The following is a 27,782-nucleotide window of genomic DNA, read 5'->3' on the forward strand; positions in this document are numbered from 1 at the left end:
TGGTTGATACAGTTTATATCAGCGTTCAGGGTTTGTGTTTCCCTATGCCTGGTTCTGTGGAATTGCAGGGGAAAGAGCTGGAGTTTCTTTCCAAGGTACTGAAATTCTTTCTCTTCCCGAAATACCAGTCTTTTAAAAGTTCCTGCCCTTTTTTTTTTTTTTTTGTTTTCTTTTTAGTTGGATCAGCCCTGTACTTTGCCCTTCTCTCTGAAGGTCCAACCAGATGATCTCTCTCCTGATCAAACGAAGAGACCACAGCACAAATGGTTCTGTGCCTGGCGATCTTTTAACACAGTCAGCATCATTCCAGCAGCAGTTTTGAGGGACTGTTCAGACAGCCTAAGCACGTAGGAGTCCTCGCCACATTCTAACAAAGGGTGAAAAACAGTAGGCCTTGTCAATAAAAATGTTCGTGAAATCAATCTCAAAGTGGTACTGTGGGAAATTCTCGAAACTGGTCAAATCCTGTTTCAATACATGACTTATTTTAAAATACAACAAAGCTGAAATGTACAAAGTATTATCAGTGTACAGCCAACAACCTGATTTTGAAAACAAACAAACAAAAAACCCCTGAACCACCCACATAGCATTTCACAGTTTATTTATTATCTGTTTTACCCTGAGGATTCTGTTAGGAGTATTATACAATGTATTAATATTCAGTATGTAGGTAACCTGAGAAAGTCTTGCCATAGCTCTAGTCCCATGTGTGTCTCACCAATGAGCTTATCTCATGGTATTTTATCTCAAATTGCCATGTGGTTTGGTATCTGGACAAAAGTCTTATTTTTTCTGCATGAAGCATAAGTGATGGATTTATATTTAGTAATTATGTAAGAGTGGAATCAGGCATTTAATGCAGAATACATAATGTTATTAAAAATATCTGCAAATCAAAACAAGACCATTTTTGTAATGTGGATATGTACTAATTCTGATGGTGTCCTTGTTAAATAAAGGAAATTAACTGAAAGTAAATAATTACAACATTTGTGGCTTTTATTTGTACTATAAATACATATTTTTCACTTTTTAATTAGATAAGAGTATTTTTCTGTTCATATCGTCTCATAGCCAGCAGTAGAGCAGGATCTCAGCATTGTTTCTGTCTGTTATACTAGGGTTTTTTAGGGGATTGCCACCTTTAGTTAGATTGCAGTGGCCGAAGATGTTGCAGTGAATATTATTTATCATCATTAAATTTTTTGTTGATCTTGTGTTCAAAGACTGAAATGCATGTAGTGCCTTAGTTAAAGTTACACTTTTATGGTTCTATAAATGCAAGTGAGTCAAAAGACATGGAGGAGTTCACTGTAAAATTTAATTTCATTAGAAAACAAAGACAAGTTGGAGTTTGGAGGGGGTTCAGTTTGTTGTATACCCTTATTGTCTGTTCCTTGTGGTGAAAATGGTAACTAATTGGTTAAAAACAGAACAACACAGAGGTTTTGAATCAGTGGTATTTCCAACTTCTTCCTCACCCATGCCTGGGTTTAGCTTGCTGGGTACTGCTGTTCTTGATCTTACTCTGGGGTTATTCTGTATTTTCATCACTGCTGCCTGTGGTGCCATGCCTCCTGCCTCTTTGTCCAGCTTCAAGTTACTAAACTAGTTAAATAAGTACTGTAACTGTCTGTCATTGAATCTATAAAGCTTTCCATCATGTCAGCCTCAGAGAGAAAGGTTAGTGTTTGGTGATGTAATATGGTGGGATCTGCAACTAGTTAAAGGCTAAATCTTCTCAAATTTGTTGTGATTCATGTAAATATGCTCCCATATGTTGTTAACATGGTGCTTGAGAATAATTGGCAAATAATTAATTTTCTTAATGGGAGTTGTTTAACCAATGAGGGCACAGATAATCCTATATCCCCAGACCTCATGTTACATTTGATGAGATTTTAGAGAAGTCATGTGTAATACTTTCCTGAGGGTCAAGTCTGCTTATGTTACAGTTGTACAAGGTCAGACCTTAATTTATCTAGCAACTGCGTATTTAATTTTAGAAGTATCACAGGACACCTCAGCTTGCAGGGCACCATTCCTGGCTGTTCAAAATGCAGGCCCCAGAGTAACTCTGGCAAGATAATGGGTTGAAATGGTGAGACTGTGGAGTGCTCGCCAATTAGACTAACAGAGAAATACTTTAAAAACGTAAGACTTAAGAGTCTGAGTCCAAATTTAGATTGCTAGTAATTATTTTGTTGCTATGAATAACCTCTGTGCATGCCTAAGGGCCTTCTATTTATAGAGTAAAGCTAAGATTTTCTAGTTTATTTTAAGGATAGGAAATTAGAATAACATTAACTCTCACCTAACTTTATGTGTTTAAAAGTAATAAATGCTTGATACATTTCTTTTCAAGGAACGATGCAACTTCCATTAATTGCAAGTAGTTAATTTTTTTTCCCCTAAAGAAAAAACAGTAATTTAGAGAGGAGAACATTTTTCTAAGTAAAACATCCTGAAGTAATGTATGGCTTTTCAGGTGTGAATATAAAAATCAGAAAAATACCAGGCTACTCAAAATGCTGTTTAAGGAAAATATTCTTCGTAATATGAAAAACTAAAACTCATTTAGCAAAAGGGTTTGCAATTGTTTCCAGTGATGTGTGTGTGGGTCTGACGACTGAGGAACTTCCAAGGGTGAATGGAAGAAGGTTTTCCTGCTGAGCTTTGTAGCCTTTTCACTGCCACATCGCGTAATGTAGCAGCGATATTTCTGTTGCTGCACGGTGTATCAGCCGTGCTGTTATGTTCCCCTGTGATCCTTGTGGAACATCCATGCTTTGCTCAGACCTTGTCAGCCCAGCACAGTGTATTGCCAGCAGTGATATAGCAAATCAGGCTCTTGAAGAGTGTGTAGACCCTTGGCAGTGTGTCCAGGGCTTCTGCTGTGGGGAGCTCTCTGCCTTATGCTTACTCTACCCTATTACAGTTACTTGCTACCTTACCAACTTTCTCATATCACAATATATGAATTGTTGTGGGATAAGATAATTTGAAAACAGTACACACAGCAATTCTGAAACACTGCTCATCAGAGACCTTTCTGGTTAAGTTTGTGTTCAAGAGCTTTATGATACCTGTGGCAGAACCACTCGGGGATTCATAGAATCGGCATAATCAGAGAAAATTTTCTGTGGTGGCCTCTAAACTGATTTATTCCTCTGATCTTTTGGAGAGAAAGGAGTGGTAGAAAGGAAATACATGCTAATGAAAATAAAATATTCTATTACTAAAAATCTATCTTGCTTGATGTTCTTAACTCTTCCTGGAAACAGTGATGATGAGAGTGTATAGATCATCTAGCAAGAATGGACCATATGTGAACATCGTTGAAAAGATTTTGTAATACATTAAACTGACTTTTTTTTCAGAGACTTTGCAATATGAGGTTCTGATCTAAGGTCTGTGTAAATCTTCAGGAGCCTTTTTGGTTCTGGCTCTGGGGTAAATATAATATGATGGGCTGGAATATAATAATTCTCAACTCTCCTAAGGATAGCAACTTCAGTAAGGCTGGCAGGGTAGGAAGGTCCATCCCTGTGGCTCCAATAGGGTGATCTTGAATCATTAAAAAAAAAGTTGTATCAATGACATGAAACCTTCAAATGGAGGGTTTTCAAAATGAAAGGTGTGGGAAAAAAAGGGAAGGTAACTTTTGTCTTAAAGCAATTGTGGAGGAAATGAGATTATGGATGTTACATATCTTTCCCTAAAATATTATCTTACATAAATCGACTTTCATTAGGAGCACCTCTTAGCCAACAAGACACTAATGTCCTCTAAAATGTAATTTCTTTTTAGCTGATGGCAGGCTGAGGTTGTAGTTATGTTCATTGACGTAATACTTCTGAAACTGCTAGTCCAGGAGAGATTTTATCTTTGCTTTCTAAAAGGTTTGTGAGTGGTCATAACAAGAGTGTATTTGTGAGTTAAATGATGGAAACTTTAAGGTGCCATCAGAATTTAAGTAGTGTTAATGAAAATGAGAGGAAAAAGGCATAAAAGAACCTTGCCTCAAAATTCTCCTGCCTGTCAGTGGAGTGCATTGCCCAGAAGAGATGAGGGAGAGTGGTACTTGTGTCCACATTGTGATGAGCAGTTCATCAGTCTAATTTACGTGTTAAATCTTCTTTTGGCCCATTATGCTGAAAGCTTGACTATGGTCACAATAGGAAGGGATAGAGAAGCTTCCGAAAAGCTTGTCCTTTATGAACAACATAAAGGTCTGTTTTTCCAAGCCCCAAATGAAAATGTGTTCGTGAACTCTTTTTTTTATTCTTGGACTCCTTTTTTTTGTGTTCAGAGATGGCACTCAAGGTCCAAGTTGTGGGGATTGATCTTGAGATTTTTAACATCTTCCTTCAGATTTCTTTTCTTGCAGTTAAAAACCCAGGCCATGATTCCAGTACACATTGAAAGAGGTGAAAAACTGTATTATGTGGGAATCTGAATCTGAAAGACCTTTGGTTTCTGAGTCAATGTGAATGTAAGACCTTACTAATTTAATTTTGGTTTTCAAGCTTTATCATAATATTCTAAGTAGTAGGGTATTTTTGGATGGGATTATAATATTGGCTATGGTACTTTAAGTGATTTACTGCTTGCAAGAGCAATGCAGAAACTAGTCTGAAGAGAAAGTTGATTAACACTTCCCCTTGAGAATAAGTTTCAGAAGATTTCTTCCAAGTAGTATTTCCAATGTTCTTTCTCTGTTTGCAGGATGACTAGAATCACGATCAACAGGGACTTAGTATAATTTTGTAATATTTGTGCAAAATTTTGAAGATAAGTGTTCAGTCTGGTAGAAAGAGCACATTACTGCACTGTGGGAGTAGTAGTTTAAAAATTAAAAAAAATTAAAAATATTGAACAGGACAAATGTGTTAAGCCACTAAGATTGAATCAAACAGAGAAACTATTAAACCCCAAAGCTCATTTGGGAAAACCTAGATAGGTACAGCATATATTGACTTCAAGCTTTTTTCTTTCTATGTTTTACAACATACAAAGACTGCATTTTACAGTTCAAAAACCTAGAAGATGTTGTAAAAAGCAACACTCCTCACCTTCCTGTTATAATGAGAATTTGCTAGTAAGATGCTTGGTTGATGTGATATAATGAGGAAAAAGCATAGTGGACATAAACCACAGTTACAGTTGGTGATATGAGCAGACTGAATTTAAGTTGATGACTATAGTTAAAAGGTTTGACGTATTCTGTTACTAATCCACTGAGCATTTCAATGACTCTCACACCTTGAAAATAATAGCTGGCATGGCTTGAACATCACCTGACCTTGTGTACCAAACTCATATGAATGTCCATTAAACTTCACAACTACAGAAGTAGTGCAGGGTGTCCAAAGTCCTTTGTCTTTTTTTACTAAACTGTGCTTTGGGCAGTATAAAGATAAAACAATATTTGTGAGTGTTTGTGGTATGTTTTGAAGGGTTTTAACATATTAAGGACCATTAAAAGAGGTAATTAATGACATGAGATGAGACCATTTTATTGCCTTACCTAGTGAGAACAATAGGAAAATTGTAACATCCATGAAGCTAGGTGTCTTGGGGTGAAAACAAAACAAAAATAAATTAAAAAATAAAACCCCTAAAATAAAATAAAGTAGTCCCTTTGCAAATCTGAGCTTTTGGTGTATTATTTTTTTCGACTGCATCATGTTTATCTGTTGAAGTTTCTAAGGTATCTGGGCTTCAAGAATTTGTGAACCTGACGTAGGCTTTGAAGGACTGATCAAAGAGAATGGTTTCCACTGCACAAGGTTGCTGCTCGGCCAATTCCACAAGTATTTGAAGTCACTTTAGATGCAAGAAAGGTTAAAATACCCCATAAGATAAGGGGAGAAGCAAAGAAACAGGGAACAACAAACAGGCTAGAACTATAAACTGAAAGAAGTAATGGAGCACCTTGCTTATGTTGTTTAAATGTTCAGGCAAATTTTCTGGTTTTGGAAAAGTTGTATCAATTTACACCAGCAAATAAGCTGGATCAATTTTAACATTTTGTTCAGAAGCTTACAGACGAGCAAAAATTACTGTTCAGTATTCAGTGTGTTTGGCAGTACTGGTTAGGTTAACATAATTACAAATACTTGTCATGAAAACTCAGCATTTAAGGATTTCTGATGTATGTGTATGTGTTAACAGCCTTGTGCTTTATTTTGATTTATCTTTTTTCACTTTCGTATGAATCAATGTGGAAATACAAAACATACAATGGAAAAATAGCATCAACTTTGTTGGCTTTGTGGAAAACAGGCAAGTGGAATGATCCTGGAAAAGGGTGTTTATCCCAACACCATTAATTACAAGGAGAAACTCCACTTCTTTATTGGTAGCTCCTCTCTTTGGGTTTAAGCAACATGACTTCTCTGCTCAACTCACCCCAGCACTCCTGTTGGCTTGTGTGGTTTAGCTGCTACTCATTATTTTAGGTGAAATGAAATGCCCAACCTGGTGAACACTCAGCATTCTGTTCAGCACTCATCAGCTTCACGTAGTCACTTTAGATCATCTTTAAGATTCTCCTCATGTTTTAGGGGAATGCTGAGCTGTTTCTAGGAAAAGGAGACCAATTTTTTAATTCAAGGTACTTTCTTTGGATGATCAGGTGCTACCTTGACCAACCTGGTCCTATTCAACCATCCTAGGGTAGAAGTAAAATAAAAGAACAGTCCATTGTTTTAACTGGAGTGTGATTTTTCTGGAGATCTGGAGGTTAGTGCAGATTTTTGGTTTTATCAGATGGTTTCTTGAGGAGTAGGCAGGTATTTTGGAAAACCTCCTGTCTTGTGCTGAAAACAAGAGACTTAAGTGAGACTTCCTGTACATGAGTAATTTAGTTATATTAGCTTCCAGTTTCTGTTAAATGTCAAAATATCTTTGTGATTCTGAAGAGAATGAATCTGTGAAATCAATATGAGAAAATACTATATACAATGCAATTATCAGTATTGAAATAATCGTTTATCTGACTTTTTATTAACTTTCATCAGATGCAAAGACTGTATTATCATTTTAAGACCCTGAGGCATTTATAAGGTGTTTTTCAAAAATGTTTTACTGACAGTTCAGTTGTAAGTCTGTGAAACTACATTCAGCCATTACTTTTAATGAATCCTGCAGAGAGTTAACTAGAACTGATGAAAAACGTATTTCTTCTTATAATGACAATTTAATTCCCTAAATATTTCTCTATACAAACTCCTGAAAGTGAGGTCTGTCATCAGTGTATTGTTTATGTGATGCTTTTTATGTTTTCCTGACACTTAGCACTGAAAATGTGGATGTGGACATTGTTGAGCATCATACATTTCAGTCCTAGTTTCAGTGAAACAGAGGATCAGGCACTTAACACTTAATAGATGATGTGCATGATTCAGTTACTCCTTTTAATTTTAAAACTCTGATAAGAGGTCTCGAGTAGAAAGGTACATGCTGAAGAAGTACCTGTCTGCTGGGATGATCTAGGCTTCCAGGTGTATTTGGTCATGCTGTACTTCAAAGCAGTTGTGGGTAATAATGCAGACTGTTGCCCTCTTGAAAACCTCTTTATATAATGGGACATTCACAAAAGTTAAATTTGCTAACCCTGTGGTGGTGATCTCCCCCAGCTGCCCACCAGTGATCTGCTATTACAAAGCTATTCTTTTCAGAAGTAAAATAAGATTCTTAGTCAGCATCACTATTGTATATGTAAATAATTTGCAAGAGTAGTTATCCATGAAAATCATGGAACCTCAGAGCAACAGGATATGGCTTTTAAGTATGGCAGCAGATGTCAACTGTACTTTGGTTGACAACAACCATAGAGTACACAGCAGGATTTGAGCTACCAAGTGAAAAAGAAAGTCACAAGTGGAATTTTCTCAGGACACTGTAATGTTTGCAACAACTTTAAAAGGACCATATTTTAATATTATGTGATTTTCATTTTTGCTTTCCTTGTGATATACCTGCTTCTGGATTCTCAGAATCAAAGTAGATTTTGCCTTCCACGCTCCAGACTGAGACTTGAGCTTGTATTTGAGTACTTTGTTTTCCCAAGCAGATGACATTACTGTTTATTTGCCCTATATTGGATTCTCAAATTTCTAGGACTAGAAGTCTTTTTAATTTTCTCAAATAGAAACACAAGAAAAGTTTTTCTAAAGTTTAGAAAAGCTTGGAAAAATTATGTGCATAAAACATTGGTCAGCAATGCAAGAAGCTGCTAAAGAGATGCAAAGACATTTTTGATGATCTGAAGAATGATGGAAATGCAACATTAAGGACAAATATTGAGGAACACCATTAGGGGTTACAGCTGCATGTGGTCACTGCAATGTGCTGGAGCATCTTAATAATAATGCTTTGTAGTCAGGAAAAGAGAAATACACCTCTGCACTGGCATACATCTTGCCTGACTGCTGAGGTCTTTCAGGGAAGAAAGAGGAAATGAGCTAGAAGGAAAGGAAACATGGGTGAGCGTTTCTGCTAGACTGGAGTGATGCTTACAGGTTTGTGTAATGTGTGTGAGAGGAGTGGCAGAGTTGTAAGCAATCCATTTCAGTCAAGGAGAGATTGTTATATGTGCCCTTCTTTTCCTTCTGTGTTTCTCTTTACTCCACTCCCTCCCTCACACCTGTCTTTCCCTTCCACGTATGGTATTAATTAATGTTTGAAATATGCTGGTTTGAAAGTCCTCAGTTGTAATGCTTACAATCAAAGCAGAGCCCACTCAGGTGAGCATTTGAATTGGTGTCTGTACACGTCTTATTTTGCTTTTGAGTTTTATATTTGCCACAAAAAAAAATTGTGCTTTAGTAAAGTTTTAACCTAAATGTATCTGAAAATAAGGAGGAGAGTACTCTGTGTTTGTTTCTGAGATGATCTATAAATCACTTTGAATATAAATATAGGTTCTGTATCCTCCTTTGAGGTGGAGAAGTCAAGACCTTAGATGATCGTGCATCAGTATTGTTTCAAGCAGCTGGAGGACGTATTCTAACTGCACAACTCTGTTTTTGAAATGTGGAGGAAGTGGCAATGTGCCTGGTGAGGCAGGACTGCTTCCCATACACAGTGACTTGTGAGGGGCATTGCCTGTGAGTATGAGCTTGGACTTCACATTTTATCTAAGAAACAGTGTGGCACAAAGTCACATCAAAGATGGCTGTAGTAAACTTGCAAACATATATTTATATACATTACAATTTCAGAAGTAGCTCTGTTAGATTAGATTTAATTAACTTTTATTTTTAGTATAAACAAAACAGAATGCAAAACAGGCTCTTAGAATTAAGTGAAAACCACTGAAACAACTTAAACACAATATCTTATTTGACAGTGTTTAAAACAGTGTTTTGATCTTTTGTAAAATGTCTAGGTGATAACTAAGAATGTAGATGAATGAGGGTTATTTTCTTCCTTCAAGGAAGTTACTCCTCCCTAGTTTTGTTCACTGTTTTAGGGGTGGAAAGTATATCATTGCAGCCACATCCCAAACTTTAATCCAGGATAGTGGGTCACGCACTCTTCACTCTGCTGTGGATGGCCAGAACCAGTGTCTAGAGCTTGTAATTGAAAATAGTTTGGATGTCAACACTCTCTTGTCTGAACACATAACTTCAAATACTTATGATGACAGAAGGGACACTGCACTTTGTTGTGCTGTTTCTAATAATGAGATTCTTTATACCAAAATATTGGTCAAAGAAGGAGCAAATCTAAACAAGGATCCTTTAAACTGTGCTCTCATGGCAGTGAGAGCTGACAGCCATGGAATTGTAAAGCTGCTCTCTTATGGAGAAGATGTCAACTGCTAATTTTGTTGCTCAATGATACTCATTTCCCCAGCGCATTTGGTATTCTTAGACTGGTGACATGATGCTGAGGCTGTTGCTCAGCCATGGATATAATGTGGAGATGTGTTTGGACTTCATGTGTCAGGGTATCTTTAGAAATTCTTTTGTGTGACCAGCTCCAGAGCATGAACCTATTCCTGGTAGAACTACTTTTTCAATAAAGAATAAATTAGTAAATACATACCTTCCTTGCTCCTCATCACTTTGCTCTTTTCATTAGCCAGACTTATACATTCCAGTTTATGGTGTTGAATTAAGATTAATATACTGTCAAAATTCTTTTTTGAAAACACTCTAAAAATAAAATCTGCATTTCTCATTTTCTACTCTGAGATAAAGTGATGTACCTATAGTGTTGATGGGGTTTTATAATTGCATATATTAGAGATTTAGAAAGGAAATTTTACAAAATCATGAGGTAGGATTCTGGAATTTCTATTTCTTTCCTAACCAGTGGAGTAGAAGTGTTTCAAAGAAATATTTCTGTTGAACAAAACAGTGCCACAGACTTCACCAGGTTTTTTTCTTGTTGCTTTCAGGCTTGTTTGCATAAATTAAGGGTTCACGAAGGTTAAATGTGGAAGAAAATGGCTTTTAAAGTAACCTACCTAGGTATCAATTTGATTATTGAAAGCCATTGCTAGGACTTTTTAAAAATTATCTTCTGTAATTGCTTTAAAATGTGTTCTTTGGTATTCCTCTGCACAGATTTTGAAATTATGTCTTATGTGTTCTCTGTTTCAGACCTGTGAGTTTATTGCTGTTCCATATTTGAGACATTTATCTGGAAAAGTGACTTACGTTTTTATGGATTACTTAGATTATGTGCCTCAAAGCACAAGAATTCAGTTTTCCATAGAAGCACAGGAAGAATGAACAGACATACACAGACTCGGTAAATATCTAACTTCCAGTTAATAATGTTATGATTTATTAAAGGAAATATTAATTGCTTAGGTCTGGTCACATTCATCCAAAGTGTTGTAGCTTACTTTGTACATTAAAGATCATGGTCCTATAGAAAATTATTCAAACATCTAAATTATGATTTTTTAGGTATTTTTTCAAAGTGTTTCCTCTCAGATACAGCTTTTGTGTGTGCATGTTTCAAGGCTGGGCAAAGTTTACGGGATTTTAGGTGGAGTCTTTTAAACGAAGAGTAGATTTGATGGGCAAACAAACCAGGAAATCAAACAGCATACCCCCTTGGTTAAGAAATATTGTAACTTTAATTTTGGTTCCTTCAGAGTTTTGGCAGATCAGTTCTTGAACAGACTCACCCTCAGTCATGCTGTCATGCACTGCGCAGTATGTTTCTGCACATTTAGAGGAAAAAAAATCTGACAGAATAAATTTAAAGATATTTAATTAAAAATTGATTGCAGTTCCTCCCTTTGTTTTTCTACTATCCCTTCCATCTTGAGGAAAGACAAAAAAATACAAATGCTACCAACTAAGAAGATATTTCAATTGGTAGATGTCAGAATTACATAGGGCATAATCCATTTAGCTAAACCTGCAATTATTAAATGATTGTGTTGGAAGGGACCTTAAAGATCATTTAGTTCCAACCCCTGCCACCATGGGCAGTGACACTTTCCATTAGAGCAGGTTTCTCAAAGCTGTCTCCAACTTGGCCCTGAACACTTCCAGGGATGGGGCAGCCACAACAACTCTGAGCATCCTGTTATTTGAGAGATATGCTGGTTATCACAGACATACATATTCATACAAACCAAAGCTCAGCTCCACTATGCTTCTGCCCTGCCCCCTAAATTGGCTCTCCATGTTCTTCTGAATTTCTCCTTATTTGATGAATGTCATTGTAATATAAAACATAGTTTGTAAGACAGAGATGTAAATTCCACTTCCAAAGGCAGCTATATTAGTCCTTTGTGTGTCTGTCCTTTGTCATGGTGGATTCACTGAAGCAAATGGAAAAAGTGAAAATTTCTGGTCTGGGACATGAAGAAGTCTGGGCCAGAGCCCTGACAGAAGGATGCCCCAGGTGACTGGTGACTGCAGGCATGGCCTGAGCACAGAGTGCTCTGTGAAGCCAGCACAGCTGACTGCAAGTCTAGGCTGATACCTCCTGGACATAACAGGACAAATACATGCATGCTTCCTAACCTATAAACTGATATTTCTTTGTGGGAATTCTTAATCAGAAATATGGGCCTAATCATAATAAATCTTAAATTGTGGTAATTTTAATTAATACAGTGACCACAACGCAAGAATCTGGGTAATCGCATATCTGATACTGTATACTGCAACCAGCAAAGGAAACATGATCAAATAAGGCTTTGGACAGGAGATTTTAAACCCTTTCTGTGGCTAGAGCCAAATTCCATTAGTAATTTTAGTTCACGGGCAAAGGTTTATATTTAGGACTTCATACAAGTATCAGGCAGTAGTTACATTGCCTGCAGCATCAAAGCATTCAGATGTAGCACTGAACATTGCCCCAAGTGTTTAAAATACCATGAACTAGTCCTTTCAATATCATTAGGTGAGCTAAAAAGACATGGTATTGGTTGTGTTTATCTTTTAATCAGTACAGCCAGGCCCTTTTTTTGTTTGGTTGCCTGTTACAGGAGGTGGACTGATTCTGGGTTAAAGCTTTTCAGTCCTTCATCATTGAAGTTGTTTATTTATTGAAGATTTCTGGCTGCCCTTGCTTCCCTCCCACCCCCCACCCCTCTCAACACTAAAGCAAGTACAGCATTATGAGAAGGCGTCTTTCATATTTTCAAGGTATCTGTTAACTGAATGGAGGGAGAAGCAAAATTTTATTTTAAATCAAGTATGAGATGAGATAATCATGGAATGGGAGCTGTTTTCCCCAGGTCAGGTTTATGGCATAGCTAGGAATTGAACACAACTCTTTTGACTCCCATATTTTGCAGCCAGACCATTTGATGCTACTTCTATGGACTTGACTATGTGGTGGTAGAAGCAGGAAATGTAATTGGACTAGAGCAGGTGGTTGTGTGAAAAGACACAAAGGCATCATCCCCAGCTGGAAGAATAAATTGGTAGGAAAAAACCTTTATTTTTTCTAGTTGGACTGTGATTGAACCCTTGCAACACTAGAGTTTAATTTTCTTGACTATTTGGGTGTGTCTCACAGGCTGTTCCACCGCAACCCAATTCCATGGCATGCCTGCCCCCGGGCGATGTTGTCTGCAAGTAATTAAATGCCCTGGCACTGATTCAGGCATGCCGAGGGATAGGGACTCCTATCGATTTGGGGACAATGTTTGAAATCAGAGGTATAATTTGGTTTCTGTTTCTCACAAGATCTGACACAAGCAGCTGCACCAGGCTGTGAGCTCTCCAAGGAGCCGGACATTCAGCAGTGGTTACATCAGCCTTTAGCCTTTTCCACACCCGTGGGATGGACTTTGTAGCTGTGAGTGTTTTCAGAGCTCAGTGAAGGAGGGAGCAAACCATAGCCATAAATCCTGTATAACACCAGCTATTCCCTGTAGAAGTCCTAATGTTGTGTGTGGGTCATCTATCAAACTCCATGCACTGACTACCACCTAATTTTGGGGCCTGGCACAGCAGAGCTTGTTCTGGGTATCAAGGTGGGGGTGAGGCTGAGGTGGGAGGTGAGCAGCAGTTTTACTGCAGCAGTCTGTGTTCTGGCATGGGCTCCAGAGTGCCTGAGCTGCCCTTTCTCGGACTATTGTCATCAGTACAGGAGTCACACATGGAAAAACAGAGTCACAAAGTCACAGGTTCTTTTGCGTCTACACTGGGGTAAGGTAAAGGGATTTTTTTGTGACCCTTACTTGGGGCAGAGAAAAACCCATGCTAAAATATCTGTGTTTTGGCTATGGCTTTCATGGTTATACATTTGTGATGACTTATCTCTGTAGAACAGGTCTTACCTCTTTGTTTTTCTATCACTTCCAGGAGCTGGAACATAAGTCTTATGAGGAGTGGCTTAGGGAGCTGGGGTTCTCCTGAAGAGCTACAAAGATGTATTAGTGAATGGTTAGTGGTCATAAGAATGATATAACAGTGTAGCTCTAGTGACATGTGAAATGTGTTTACATTTAATTTTCAAAATTCCAATTTTCAGTGGAAATCTCTACATCTAATTGGGAAAACCCATTGCCATTTGTCCCCATATGATGTGCATGGTAGATATTCCTAGAACTCCTTTTATCATTAACAATATGGACTAACAAAAAATAAAACCAAAACAAATCCCTGATCTAGTTAAAGAATTTACCTGGTTAGTACTGCTGCTTGTATTTAATTCCCTATGAAGCATATAACTTGTTTTTATTGCTGGTATCTCTTTTTTAAAAATCTTCATAAACACACACTCTTTAAAAAAAAAAAAGTGACAAAGCAAATGCTAAATATAGTAAGTACCTGTTTTACTGTCCGTATATAAAGAAATAAAATAATTTTTTTAACTGAATGACCAACCGTAGGTTTGGCTAAGTTGCATGGGAGAATTGTCTGGGACTCAAGTATTAACAAAGGATGAAATTAATGCAGTTTTCATATTCACTTATAATTTAATAACTGCTTAATATGGACACACATATTAGAATGTATTTGCAAATATCACCACAAATAATATAGTTCTTAGATTGATAGATTTTACCTATTTTATTATGCTTTTTTTTAAAAGGTAATAGGCTAACTGCATCCCAGTGAAATTACCCTTCCAAACCCCACATTTTTTGTGCATGCAGCAGTTTTTCTGTTACTTTCTTTTCAATACAGTGGCCTCTACTTCCTTTCCAAACCTGTTGAGCAATATTGCGATGTAATTCCAAACAGCTGCTGTAGTCACCCTATGTCTGTACATCAGTAGCAAGTGAAACGATTTCTATATATAGTTTGTAAATCTGTTAGCAATGTTTGTAAAGCAGACTGAGATTCTTCCTGAGGAATAAGAGCAGCTATATGAAAAGCGAGAGCATTAAGACCATCCTTATGTACAAAGCAGTTTATCTTTTTGGTGTGCAGAAATGAGGAAATGGTCAGTCTGCAGAGATGTGAAGAAGCACTTGCTTTGGGCAAAACCCTGGCAGGAATAGTTTCTGCTGTCAAAGATAAGCAGGTTCATCTCACACTGTTATTACAGAACATGACATTGTACTGACAAGAGATGATTAAAAAGTATTGGCTGTGTAGGAAAACTGAGAATGAGAGTGACATTTATTCAATAAGATTTTTTTAGTGTGATTCAGGTATGCAAAAGGAGCAATAAACCCTGAGTCTGCTGCACCTTTGGCATGCAGCAGCATCCTCTCTGTATAATAAAATAGACCTCTAGGATACATGCATAAAAGTGCCTGTGCATTGTGAGCAGTGAGTTTTCTTTCTCTTAATTAAAAGTTGAGAAATTTGTTAGTTCATAAATGTTTTTATTTGCACTCTTCCGTATTTTTCCCCTCAGTCCTTCCCTGCAGTCAGGTTGACCTCTTGACTCCCCTTCCAGGATGCATGTGTACTGTCTTCCCATCAGCAGTATCAGAGCCCATTCACTTTTTCACTCCCTCTTACTCTTCTGTCTTGATAAGTAAGGCAATGCAAACACCCCCACCACTGAAATACGTTAGATTAGTGGTTGCCCTGTGGCTTGTTGGTATATGGTGTATAGTTGTACCCCCAGCAACTGTTGAGAAAGCTGTTTTCAAAACTGATCTGAGCAATGAGGCAGCCCACATGCACATGTTTATGGGTGAAAGCTGATTACTGTTTGTGATGGTCCAAGCTGCTACAACAAACTACAGCCTGGGCCTGGAATCTGCCCTCCTAGGGTCTATGGTGTGTTGCAGGGAATCTGTAGGAAAAATCTGTCTTTGATTCCCAAGCAAAGACTGGTTTTGAATCATGATTATTCTTGCATTTACCCTACTTTGTATTCCCTCAACATGAATGACAGAAAACATCTTTTTCTTCTGTGTGGCTCCCTGTTTACAGCATCACCCAGAGTGATGGAGTGAACAACAGAATCATCTGGCATTGAGAAAAGCAGCTGAAAAATTTTTCTTCAAATGCCTTCAGTGCATGCTTCATCCCATTTGCTCTGCTGATACCACTGTTAAATGTAGGTGATGACACATCCTTTTCAGGCACAGTACCGTGCACACGATTTTCACAAGTTATGTGAGTCTCCCAAGGGAAAGAGCTGCAGCTTGTCCCATCAGTCTGCCTCGTGGTCTTGTGTACTTGCCAGGCTGCTTGACCCTGTGTCTCTCCAGGATGGTTTGAATTCTGCATTCAACTTGGGCTTGTGCATGCAGCATACAAAAACTGATATATAGAGAGATAAATACATACATATATATTTTTTTTTTTTTTTTTTTTTTTTTGCTATAGTGGGAGGGGGAGAGCAGGCAGTGAGGAGCATGAGGACAGGACAGAGGAGACATGCAAGAAGAAGTAGGAAAGAGAAGTCAGCAAACAGGCTTGCAGGGAAAGCAGGAGTGGGGAGCGTGCAAGACCACAGGTGAAGGCAGCACAGCATCAATAAGGCATGAAGAGAGAACTTGGGTGGGTACCCCAGGGTTTGCTGGAGTGGACAGCACGAGTGAAGGAGTTGGTTGAGGAATGAGGGCTGTAAAAGTGGTGGTGGGAGGCAGGAACAAGCAGCACTGCAACAGGCAGCAGGAGACATGGGGAAAGCCCAGCGTGCTGTGGTGCATTGTTTTTAATGTGCTCTATGGCAATTGGAGCTGTTCCTACAGCGTGGGACTGAGCTCGGTATGAGCCAGCGCATCTGTCTGACAGGCTGTCCTCGGGAGCCGGGACTGAAATAGCCACTGTCCTGCGCCTGAGGACAAGGTTGTACAGCCCTTTCTCTGCCTGCCTGTGGCTTTCCCTGCTCTGATCTGAGTGGAAATACACATTTAACTGTGGGCTTTGTCCTGCTGAGGGGTGAGCACCACCTGCCACATGTAGCTGGTGGCCTTTAAGCAATTGAGCCCATGTGCCCCGAGTGTAGAAAGGTGAGAAGCAGAACAGAGTTCCCTAGGCTGCTGATTTAAATAGTTAATTGTTTGGAAAGGCAAAAAGGAGACTTTGAAGGGTTTCCTTTTGTAAAACCAAGAAAATAAATAATTTTTCCACCAGGTTAAGAAAGATTGAAAGTCTTGTCTGAAATCTATCTGCTAAAAGCCAGGAACCCTGGGTGCCAAGATCAACAATGACGGAGTGAATCCTCCTACCATAAAGTGGATGCTTCCAGTTCTCATTTTCTCTCAGCTCAGATTCTGAAGTGAACAAACCTTTTAATAATTCTGTTGAATGAGAGATGAGTTTTCATGGCCTATTAGTGGAATGTAAATTCCCTGCATACAGGATTTCAGCAGGGTATTAGGGAGGTGAGTTTGGGTTTTCTGTTAGGAGTTAGCAAAGCACTTCATCAAATCACCACAAAGATCTTTTAGGTCACCAAGTTCAAATGTTAACCTAACGCTGCTAAGACCACAACTTAACCATGTTCCTGAGTGCCACATCTACACATCTTTTCAATACATGCAGGGATGGTGACTCAACTACTTCCCTGGATAACCTGTCCAATACTTGACATCCTCTTCCATGAAGAAATTTTTCCTCATGTCCAATTGGAGGATTCATCCTAAACAGCAGTCAGTGTAGCCACTATAAATCTGCCCTCCTGTACTAGACCTGGTTCATGCTCTACTCACAGTCTCCTGTGATGGAAGAAAGCTCACTGTGCCACTTCACTAGCACACAATGGACTCTTCCTAAACTGTTTATAATGGTGTGATTGAGAATATAGACAAGGGAGATAGGACAGTTTGCTGAGACTGCTGGGTTTTTTGCTTGTTTTTTTTTCAGAAACAAGAACACATATAGTGCCTGAGAAAGGAGATTCTGGAACAGGAACAAAATGCTTCAGGTAAGAATGCTAATAACAGGAAAATACAATCACTCCTGTCTTCACTTTGAGTTCCTCTTGGAAGTTGGAACCTGTAATCTGAAATGTTGTAAGGGTGGGAAGCTTCAGCCATGGCTGATGCCCACAGGAACTGAACCCTGATCAGCTGAAGTCCTCCTATAATGCCAAATATTGCCAAAAAAGGAATCCAAAATTCCAAATTAGAGGGTGCTTTCAGTCTTAAGGTTTCTGTACCTCTCTTCTTCTTCCTTAAAATAGTGGTACCACTGTCATGTTCTCTGAAAGGCCACTGGAGAATTAAAATAAATGATAGCTTTACAGTGCTGAAGAACAGGGGCAAAATAAAATGCTGAAAGGCTGTTAAATGTGTGTGTTCTTTCCCATGCAATGAAGAAGAGTAAAGGTTCTGAGTACTCATGTGTCTAGGATCAAAGTATATGATTACAGAACTATGGAATTAAGGACTATGTTTTAGTGCTCAGCAGCAGGCAACAACAAATACTATTCCCACATTTTCTGATCTGTGATTACTTTTCTTTACAGTTTTAACATCTTTTTTTTTCCTCTATGTGTAATTTGCCATGTGCTGCAGCCTTATTATTTTTATTAAAATTGTCCTAGAAAGTGTTTGTGGCTCTTCACCTTTGGCCATTCCCATGTAAAGAATAAGTCCTAAAATACCATGAGTGTCATATAGGATCAAGAAGGGACACAAGCCTCTCATAACCTCACCTGACTGCCAATTTTCCCCCTGCATTAGGGAAGAAATGTACAAGAAAATACCTTTTCCATCTTTATTAATATCTTTAAATTATCTTATCTCATGGCTAGAAGGGACACTGTTGGCATTTTGTGTAGAAAAACATCTGGCCCAGTGTTATATCATGTCTCAGCAAGGAGTAGCATTGAAGGTAATATTAATGTTATTTAATCATCCTTTGGAATATTATTTTAGACTTGAATAATACATACTGCTTTTTGAAGTTTCTTTGAGTTTGGAAAATTTGGTTTATGCACAGAAAACTTTGAATAGATAATTCAGGTATCTGCATGTTTGTACTTTTGTATAATGGACTCTCAACACAGGAAAATGGAATGACTTAAAATTTTTTTTGTACCTGACAAAAAAGGAAAAGCAGAAAGCTGAGAGTTTTCTGGAAAACAGTATATTTGAATAGATTTAATCTTTAACAGCATATTTTTGCTTTTAATATTGTACATATCGGTGTTGTACATATCAACATGGTACTAATAAAATATAACATATTTCTAAGAGCATTTCAGTTTCAATCAGTATTTTCCAAAAGAAAAGCTGTCCAGTTTACATTTCCTAACTCCATCAAAAAATGTTTGCAACAAAATGTTGTCAACAAAAATGCATTCAAGAAAGATAACTTTATTTTGCTGCTTCTCTGGATAACTCCAATGATGTGAACCCTTGTCCTAGATATATTGGAGTGCAGCTATATACAGATAATTAATACCTATGTCAGCTCTGCCAAAAAACATTTATGATGCCAAGTTAAAAGAAAAAAGATACTTTTTATATTTTCCTACTCTTTCACATTTTTCAGAATTTGACCCAGGCTTCATCCTGCAGGTGCAGCTGAAAGAGGGAACAGAACTCCTATGGACCCACTGACTCATCTATGTGCACTTGACCCATCATGGGACCTTGTACCATGAAGGTATAAGGGTGAAGGTAACACTCATAGCTCCATAAGCCAAGCATCTGCCTCCTTTTTATTTCGTCCAAAGATTCTGTCAATGTAAATTACTTGCAAATATTTATTTTATATTCAGGTGTACAATATTCTTATGTCTGCTTTATTAATATATTTTGTAGGTTAGGAAAGACTAAAGTTATAAGCTTTCATACCATTTCTTGATCAAAATAACTGCATAAAGTCTATATAGATAAATGATCAAAGGAAAAATATAATTTCTTTATCAAATCTTTTTGAAAATCATGCTCAGTCTCCTCTCTCCACTGTCAGTAAAGCTGAATGCATAATAATGAAACTAAATGAGCAATCTGGCTAAACAACATATGTCAGTTCGGGTGACCAATCCATACTGATCAAAAAAAGATTATGTTGGACAAGAACAATACTTCAAATTATGGTCATTTACATTTCCATTAAATATTGGCTTGACTATCTAAAACACACTGTGTGTTATCATATAAGAAGGTTGATATATCTTGTTACAGATGTGTTCCTACTTCCATATACCAAAACCTCCTCTGTTCCTCTCCCTCCCCCTCTCTCACAACACAGGTTGGCAGGTATTGCTGGCCTGCATGTTTCAGAAAATATTGCTAGTTCACCATCATTCACTGCTAAACAGGAAAAAGAAGAAAAACAAAAAAACAACTACATCAGAAAAACAAACAATAAACAGTACAAAGTTTAATCTTTCTTTTTGTAATTCTTCTTACTGAAAGATGCTTGTAAATAAAAATAATGTCAGAATAATGTATCATCTATTAGCAGAAACTATAATGTAGGTATACATTTAGAATAAAGAATTGAAGGGCACTCTCCAGGTGCACATCCGTCAGTGACAGCAAGCAGCAGCCATTAAAAGAATAGCCACTAGAGGCCTTCAGTTGCTTGGCCTGTCAGAAGTGATGAAGGCACAGTCCCCCTCTGCCCACCCAGGGCTTGTTACCCTTAAATCTCTGGGTGAATTTGTCCTTTCCCCGCAGCAGAGCACAATTCTGCATGTGAAAAAAAATCTCACAGGTGCTCCAAATGGACACGTCCAGCTGATTCTCACTCTGATAGTCCTAGAAAAAAATAAGAGAATTAATAAAAAATTCAGTGGTGTGATTTGTGACAAGCAACATGTGACACTGAGGGAGCAGTTCTCCCCACAGCTGCTGGCATGCCGACTTCCTCCACTTGGCTGCCTTTCCACCGATCCCAAATGCCTGCAAACACCTTGGTGGGATAACAGCATTCCACTAGAAAACCGTGAAAGTGAGAGGAAGTCCACTGAACAACGGCAAGGGTGTTTTATTTCCAGCCCCTGTGACAGCTCTGGATTAAATGGATTTTCATTGTTCTTTCCCTGCTGCAATTTGGACACGATGCCAGTGTAAGTGCGCCCGGGGTTTTATTTGGTGCCGCCCCCCCGTCTGCGAGGCTGGTATTCTCCCACTAGCTGCCTGCTCTAAATATGGCCATGGCCAGTGTGTCAATAATCCCCCTCTTTAAGGGACTTGCAAACATTAGTGTTGGGACATTCTTGCTGTTCAGATGTCTAGCTGACGTCTGCTGCTTAAAATGGAGCATGCTTTCATCCCTTCATGCATTGTCGTAAGCCCCCGATGATTACTCTTAAAAGGGTGCCTCTGGCTATGCAGGGAAACAGTTGCTGACCACACCGAGACACAGCTTGCTTGCTTCAGCCTTCTTGAATGCCCAGTTACTTCAGCTTTGTACCAGCCTGACCAAGCAGGACCATGTCTACCTTTGGGTATAGAAGAGAGCTCAGTAAATATGAAGACATTGATGAAGATGAGCTCCTGGCTTCTCTCACTGAAGAGGAGCTGAAGGAGCTGGAGCGGGAGCTAGAGGACATAGAGCCCGACCGTAACCTTCCAGTGGGACAACGGCAGAAGAGCCTGACAGAGAAAACACCAACAGGGACTTTCAGCAGAGAAGCTCTGATGGCCTATTGGGAGAGGGAGACCAAGAAACTCCTCGAAGAAGAGAGGTTGGGTGCGTGCGAGAAGGTAAGATGCTGAGGCATTTGCTGTGTCCTAGAGATAATTGGTTATATTCTTCATTGGCATGATCTCACTGACTGACTTAATTTCTTTTCAGTCTCTTGTAGCATTTTTAAGAACATTGTTAGCCATGCCTCTGTGCCTGCTACAGCGCTGAGTATTAGCTCAGAGCGGTTTTGCTCTCTCTGGAGGTACCTTAAGTGCTCAGTTCAGAACAGAAGAAAGTGCCTTAAAAACTATCATTAGTGATTAGAATAGGAAAAAAATTAAAGGGCATGTTAGAAATTATTAATAGGTAGAGATGTGGGCTTTTGGATAGCATTTGATTTTTTTGAGAAAGCTACACAAAATGCCTTTTCATTTCCTTAAAAAACAGCCACTGTTGACTGCTGAGAAGCATGTAAGAAAGATAATTTTGAATACATGTTATGTCAGAGGATACCAGGCTTTGTGCTTGCTGGAAGAAAGCAGCTTGTGTTGCTTTGTTCCTGCTGAGGATCCTTGGCATGGTTCAGGAGTCTTCTGGCAACTGTTGTCAGAGGGCAGCTGTACATTATTTAAAAAGTGGCCTGGGATAGCATCATCAATCAAACCATTTAACTGCTTTCCCAAAAAACTCCCAACCTACAGTGTTTGTTAGGCAACTCATCCCCCAAAATAAAAATGTTAGCAATAAAAGCCATTTCCTGAACTGCAAATGACCAGTACAGCTGGGCAGGAGTGAAGGGCTCAGTCTTGGCAAGCAGTGAGCACTCAGTCTCAGCTGATGTCCACGTTGGCACTCCTGATCCTTGCTAAAAGTATATGTGATACTGAGCCCAACCAAAAACCAACTTCTATTTTCATGATGGCTCCATGCGATTCAAAGAAAAGTGGGGACTTGGGAATTTTTAAGCAGTATTTCATACCAAGCTCTGATTGTGTTTATAGGGACACTTTTCCCATGTGTAAGCAGAAAGTAATACAACAAAGACAAAGACAGCAAAACTGAACTCAGAACCTCTAACAGCCTTGATTCAGGAGCTTATTTCATTTGCAAGGAAATAATTGCAGTTTATACAGTAGAAAAAATATTCTCCTAGAAGAAAGTCAGAGGGATTAAATTACCCTGCAATATCCAGGATGTTTTTACATGTAAGTAAGTATTTTCTCTTGTTTGTGAATGGTGGTATTTTTGCAGGCAAGAGCACAGACCAGTAGCTGTCATCAGACCATTAGTATCAGCTTGCAGACATCGACTTCACTCCCTGTTTGTCAGTCCTAGAGAGTAAATGGCAAGATTAATCTTTGTTTCCAGCTTAGCCTGGAACTTGAAACCTGGACAGTTTAAAAAAACTTGCTGAACAGGTCTAGTTAGGTATCTTATACAATGGCAGGATCTTTCTTTTTTTTCCTTTTTCCATGCATTAATGATGAGTACTGGCTAAACCTCCAAGTCCTGACAAAAGACTCTATACATTTTGATCTGAGAAAAAATTTCCTAAATGAATCTTAAAATAAGAAAAGTTTGATATGCTGATGTAGGGGTCATAACAACTCTCTCCACTGAAGGCTATGAGAAAGCTGCTTGAAAACAATTTTCTTCTTGCTTTCAACTGTTGGAAATTATGCACCTTTATCTAGGATGGTTTTTCATGCTCCTTCTATAGTAAGTGGTGACAGATCAGCTGGTCCAAAAGGCAAACAACTTGCAGATAGCCTTTTAGGGTGAATAACTTGTCCTCCAGAGATATTTACCCTGCATTGCCTCTCAGTCCTAAATTTTCATCAAATTACTCCCACAAATTAAGGTGAAACCCTACAGGCTACCTGCAGCAGTCCTATACCACTGTACTGCCATAGTAAGAACACATCTCTGTATTCAATTTCAAAATCATCATGCACATTATTATAACACCAGACAATGTACGGGGCAGGCAACTAAATTCTTTGACCTCAGAATTGCCACTCAAAAAAAAGTTAAGCATGTTTTTATTAATCTAGCATCACAAAACATATCAATAGTGCATTTAAGGACACCTCCCTCTGCTCATCTGTAGTGTATATTCCTTGAGATATAAAACCAAAGCTATGAAGACAGGGTTCTGGTACCTGGTGTTTTCCAGTCTTAAAGCCCTACACATATATAGAAAATACAGATATAAAGCTTAATCCCTCTAGGTAGCACAATATCTCTCAGCATAAGGGCCTTGCTGCACATGTTCTACAGGAGAAGCCACAGGGCAGAGTCCTATAACATCTCTGTGTGCAGGCCAGTGCAATCAGACCCTGCAAGACCCAAAGGTACTGAATGCTCAGGAACATCAGCCAGAAACAGCTTAATGTCCTGTTTCATTAAGAATCACAGTTCTGCAAACATTACAATCAGCATCTTTCTTGCATATGTCCCAGCACAGAATTATACTGAAAATTGTGAAACAGTACCATGCATTTTAACAGTTCTCTATTTTCAGAGCCAGATAAGTAAGCAAACCTAAAACTGCACCAGTTGTCTAAAAATAGGCTGTCCTGTTAGTAACACTTTTGTTTTCCAGAAACAGAATCACAGTGTCTCTGTAGAGTGTACTCACTTTGGAAAATACACTCCAGTATTTTGCAGAGGTTAAAAGACTGTTAAAGTAGTGCATATGGAGCAATTATAATTAAACCAAAATTTTATTGACATTTACATTGTAATGGAAAGTGCATATCTATAGTTTTTCCAGTAGACAAAACATGACATGGAAGATCTGTTTGAGCAAGAGGTTTAAGTTGGTTGTAGATTCTGGATTCTGTCATGCCCCATAGATCCCCATCACACTCCTCCATGTGGAGAGGGAGCCTTTCCTGGGGCGAAGATCTTTTCCTGCTCCTCTGCAGAGAGGTCTCTTTTGTCACAATAACTGCTGAAGGCAACAAGCAGAGCTTTGGGGTATGGTTCCAATTTTGCCTTCCTGGTACCCACCAAACACACTAAAATAACCTTGTGTTTCAGAAAAACAATGCATTTTCTCTGTAGACAATGAGTTATAGCAATTTACAGTATAGCAGCTGACCTGCGACAGCTGGTGGTAAGCACCAGCTTAGCTCTTAACAAAGATGAAGAAATTCAGGGGTTATTGACATGTGGTTGCATGTTACCTGTGGGAATGCATCTCAATCCTTTCTTCACAAATAGTTTTTTCATATGTACAGCCCATGTAGTACATTCAAAGTATTTTTTACATGACTTCTGTAATTCTGTATTGTTTTGCATGTTGATATACAAGTCTACACATGCAGATGCTGTTTGTATTTTAAATTCATTGCAACCTTTAATTTTTTAAACATACTAACATATGCAAGCGAGCCTGAGATGTCTAAACCTCATGAAATGAAGAAGCTTGTGGCTCGTGTTCATTCTGAGTTTGTTGTCTTATGTTTCTGCTGTCAAGGATCCAAATTATATCCCCTTGTAGACATGCCAACACATAGAAATCCTGAAGTGTGTCTGTGTCATAATACCTTGTATCAAGTTTTCTCCTGGCAGAAATCACTGACATTGGTAAAGTACTTGTTAGATGAAACATTTTCTGTTCTCCTAACTGTATCTGTTTGCTTTTAGCTTTCAATGTTAACTCATATAGTGTCAGTATTATTGTTCCTGTGCTAAAAGGCAGTAGTCACATTGCTTCAATCATGTTTAACATCCACACCTACATTCCTGTTCAGGATTCTGAGCAAGAAGAAGACAATTCAGAAGAACTTCAAGAAGAATGTTTCACAGAAAGCAACAGTGAAGTGTCTGAGGAGGCATATACTGAAGAGGATGATGAAGAAGATGAGGAGGAAGATGAAGATAAGAGTGATGATGAGAGTGAGGAAGAGCAAAATGCTGCTGCTGGCAGGCATTCTGACCACATCAGACACAAAAAGTGTAATGGTGCAAAGGACAATGAAAACTTCCTCAATGGCCATGATGGAAAAGACAATGATAATCGGAGCTTAAAAAGCAGTGCCATCCACCCTTGTGGAAATCCAACAGTTATTGAAGATGCTTTGGAAAAAGTTAGGAGCAACGACCCTGACACCACAGAGGTCAATCTGAACAACATTGAAAACATCACATCACAGATGCTTATACAATTTTCTCAAGCCCTGAGGGACAACACAGTGGTTAAGTCGTTCAGCTTGGCTAACACCCATGCTGATGACAATGTGGCAATAGCTATTGCAGGTATGTTAAAGGTTAATCAACATATAACTAGTCTGAACATTGAGTCAAATTTTATCACGGGCAAGGGCGTGCTGGCCATCATGAGAGCTTTGCAGCATAACAAGGTTCTAACAGAACTGCGGTTCCACAATCAAAGGCACATCATGGGCAGCCAGGTGGAAATGGACATAGTCAAACTGTTGAAAGAGAACACCACTCTGGTAAAGCTGGGGTACCACTTTGACCTTGCTGGCCCAAGAATGAGCATGACAAGTATCCTGACAAGAAATATGGATAAACAGAGACAAAAGCGCATGCAGGAGCAGCGGCAGCAAGAGTCAGGTTGTGACGGAGCTATCAATCCAAAGACCAAAGTTTTGCAGAAGGGGACGCCTCGGTCCTCGCCTTACGTGTCTCCTAAAAGCTCGCCATGGTCTTCCCCAAAGCTGCCTAAGAAAGCACTGCCAGTGAAATGCCAGCCTTCAGCACCTGCACCCCCACCTCCCCTTCCCCCCTCGCCGCCGCCTCCCCCTCCTCCTCCCCCTCCTCTGGTTATTCCAGAGAAGAAGGCACCTACCAGGAATATAGCTGAAGTGATCAAACAGCAAGAAAGCTCAAGAAAAGCCTTACATAATGGACAGAAAAAGAAAAAAGGCAAAAAAAGCAGAAAACATGAGAACAGCATATTGAAAGAAATTAAAGATTCCTTAAAGTCAGTCTCAGACAGAAAATCAGAGGAAGGTTCACGGCCCTCCACCCGGCCATCCACCCCACAAAGGTCTCTCCATGACAACCTCATGGAAGCAATTCGGGCAAGCAGCATAAAGCAATTAAGGCGGGTAAGTAAGAGATCCTAGTGCAGTAACTGATTGTGGTCCAAATATAGCACAAGCTCTGTTAATTTTAGTACACACATTTAGTTAAAAAAAAAGAAAACTCTTAGAAAAGTGAACATAATAAAGCACTTGGGAGGAGGCTTCCCTCTGATTAGGCTTTTTTCAGCACAGTCATTTTTGTCTGATTGTGATTTTGACAGAAAGTGGGGTGCTTTCCCAGGCTCAGTCTTGTTATGGGAGATGATGTGTAGCACAGAGCTCTTGGCAGTGTATGTCTGGCAGGAATTTCAGGTGTTTTGCCATCTAGACTGTACAGCAAGTGTAATGAATGCCCTTCACACCCTGTTTCATAGGTGGAGGTACCAGAAGCCCTTCGGTGAAAGCCTGCATGACAGAAGAAGCAGAGCAGTGATCGAGGGGAGGCTGCTTGTCCTTTCACTGGCGGTAACAGACTGTCTAGAAAGCTGCTTCCAAAGTATACTCATAGATTCAAGCCATTTCTCTTTTATTTCAAAGAAATGAACCCGCTAAATACAAAATAATGCTTTCAGGATTCATTTGCATTGTAATCTGTAAATATGGAAATAATTTTCTTTTTTATTTAATGAGATTTATATTGAGAAATTGTTGCTTATTTAGATATTCTTGTCAATATCTGATTGCACATCACTGGACAAGTTCTTTACACTGAGATGTAATAGCTTACCAGCCTGTGGTTTCTTCTTTTTTTTTTTTCCATTTATTTAAAATAAATGTGGTTTGAAGCTTTCAAGCAGACACATAGTCCTGGATTTCTGTGAGTGAAAACCCATCAGATGGTTGCATCAAGTTCATGAGCATTCAGGAAGTCTTCTGGAAAAGAACCTGAGGTCTTTCTCAGCTGCACCTGAGCCTATGTGGAGGATAGTACCTGAGCCCATATGTTAGTGCAGTTTCATATTTGCATTAGAAAAAGTGGTTTATAAGTCTATATACCACTAAAACTAAGCTATGGGTTGTGTCAGGTCACCAGTGTTGCACACCAGGTCCTGAACCTTGGCCTAAAGAACTGGTAGATGAATAGAGCTGTTGTTCACCTTGGCTTATAGACTGATAGTTAATGTCAATATTTTAAGGATGCATCAGAGTTATTCAAGTGAGATCCATTCAGTACAAGTGCTGACTGTAATCAGAACTAACCCCAGTGCAGACATCCAGTCAGACAGAGAAACTTGAAAAGCAGCCTACCATCCAGGTGGAAAAAAGCTTTCCTATG

At 38.9% G+C, this 27,782-nt stretch overlaps 2 protein-coding genes across 2 annotated transcripts; both read left to right on the top strand.

The window, feature by feature from the left end:
- Positions 1–44: 44 nt before the first annotated feature.
- On the top strand, positions 45–13,291 carry ASB15 (ankyrin repeat and SOCS box containing 15). Its single transcript, XM_033058447.1, is given in 14 exon segments — positions 45–95; positions 178–347; positions 5,762–5,842; positions 6,215–6,292; positions 6,294–6,337; positions 6,340–6,367; positions 8,301–8,381; positions 8,952–9,010; positions 9,013–9,103; positions 9,467–9,834; positions 9,837–9,875; positions 9,878–10,050; positions 10,623–10,773; positions 13,182–13,291. Coding segments are annotated over 14 exon segments (1,524 nt in total).
- Positions 13,292–21,250: 7,959 nt separating this feature from the next.
- Positions 21,251–26,946, top strand: LMOD2 (leiomodin 2). Its single transcript, XM_033058626.1, has 3 exons — positions 21,251–21,523; positions 25,208–26,530; positions 26,881–26,946. The coding sequence occupies exons 1-3, from the start codon at positions 21,251–21,253 to the stop codon at positions 26,905–26,907; spliced, it is 1,623 nt and encodes a 540-aa protein (XP_032914517.1). The 3' UTR covers positions 26,908–26,946.
- Positions 26,947–27,782: the final 836 nt, after the last annotated feature.

The sequence above is a fragment of the Catharus ustulatus genome, chromosome 4, assembly GCF_009819885.2.
Source record: "Catharus ustulatus isolate bCatUst1 chromosome 4, bCatUst1.pri.v2, whole genome shotgun sequence".
In the NCBI taxonomy this organism is placed as follows: Eukaryota; Metazoa; Chordata; class Aves; order Passeriformes; family Turdidae; genus Catharus; species Catharus ustulatus.

What these genes read in the sequence shown, in the direction of transcription:
- LMOD2 (XM_033058626.1), top strand. Translation starts at nt 21,251, where the DNA reads ATGTCTACCTTTGGGTATAGAAGAGAGCTCAGTAAATATGAAGACATT. An exon ending in GGTTGGGTGCGTGCGAGAAG is followed by an intron (nt 21,524 to 25,207) that starts GTAAGATGCTGA and finishes ATTCCTGTTCAG; the next exon opens with GATTCTGAGCAAGAAGAAGA. An exon ending in GCATAAAGCAATTAAGGCGG is followed by an intron (nt 26,531 to 26,880) that starts GTAAGTAAGAGA and finishes CCTGTTTCATAG; the next exon opens with GTGGAGGTACCAGAAGCCCT.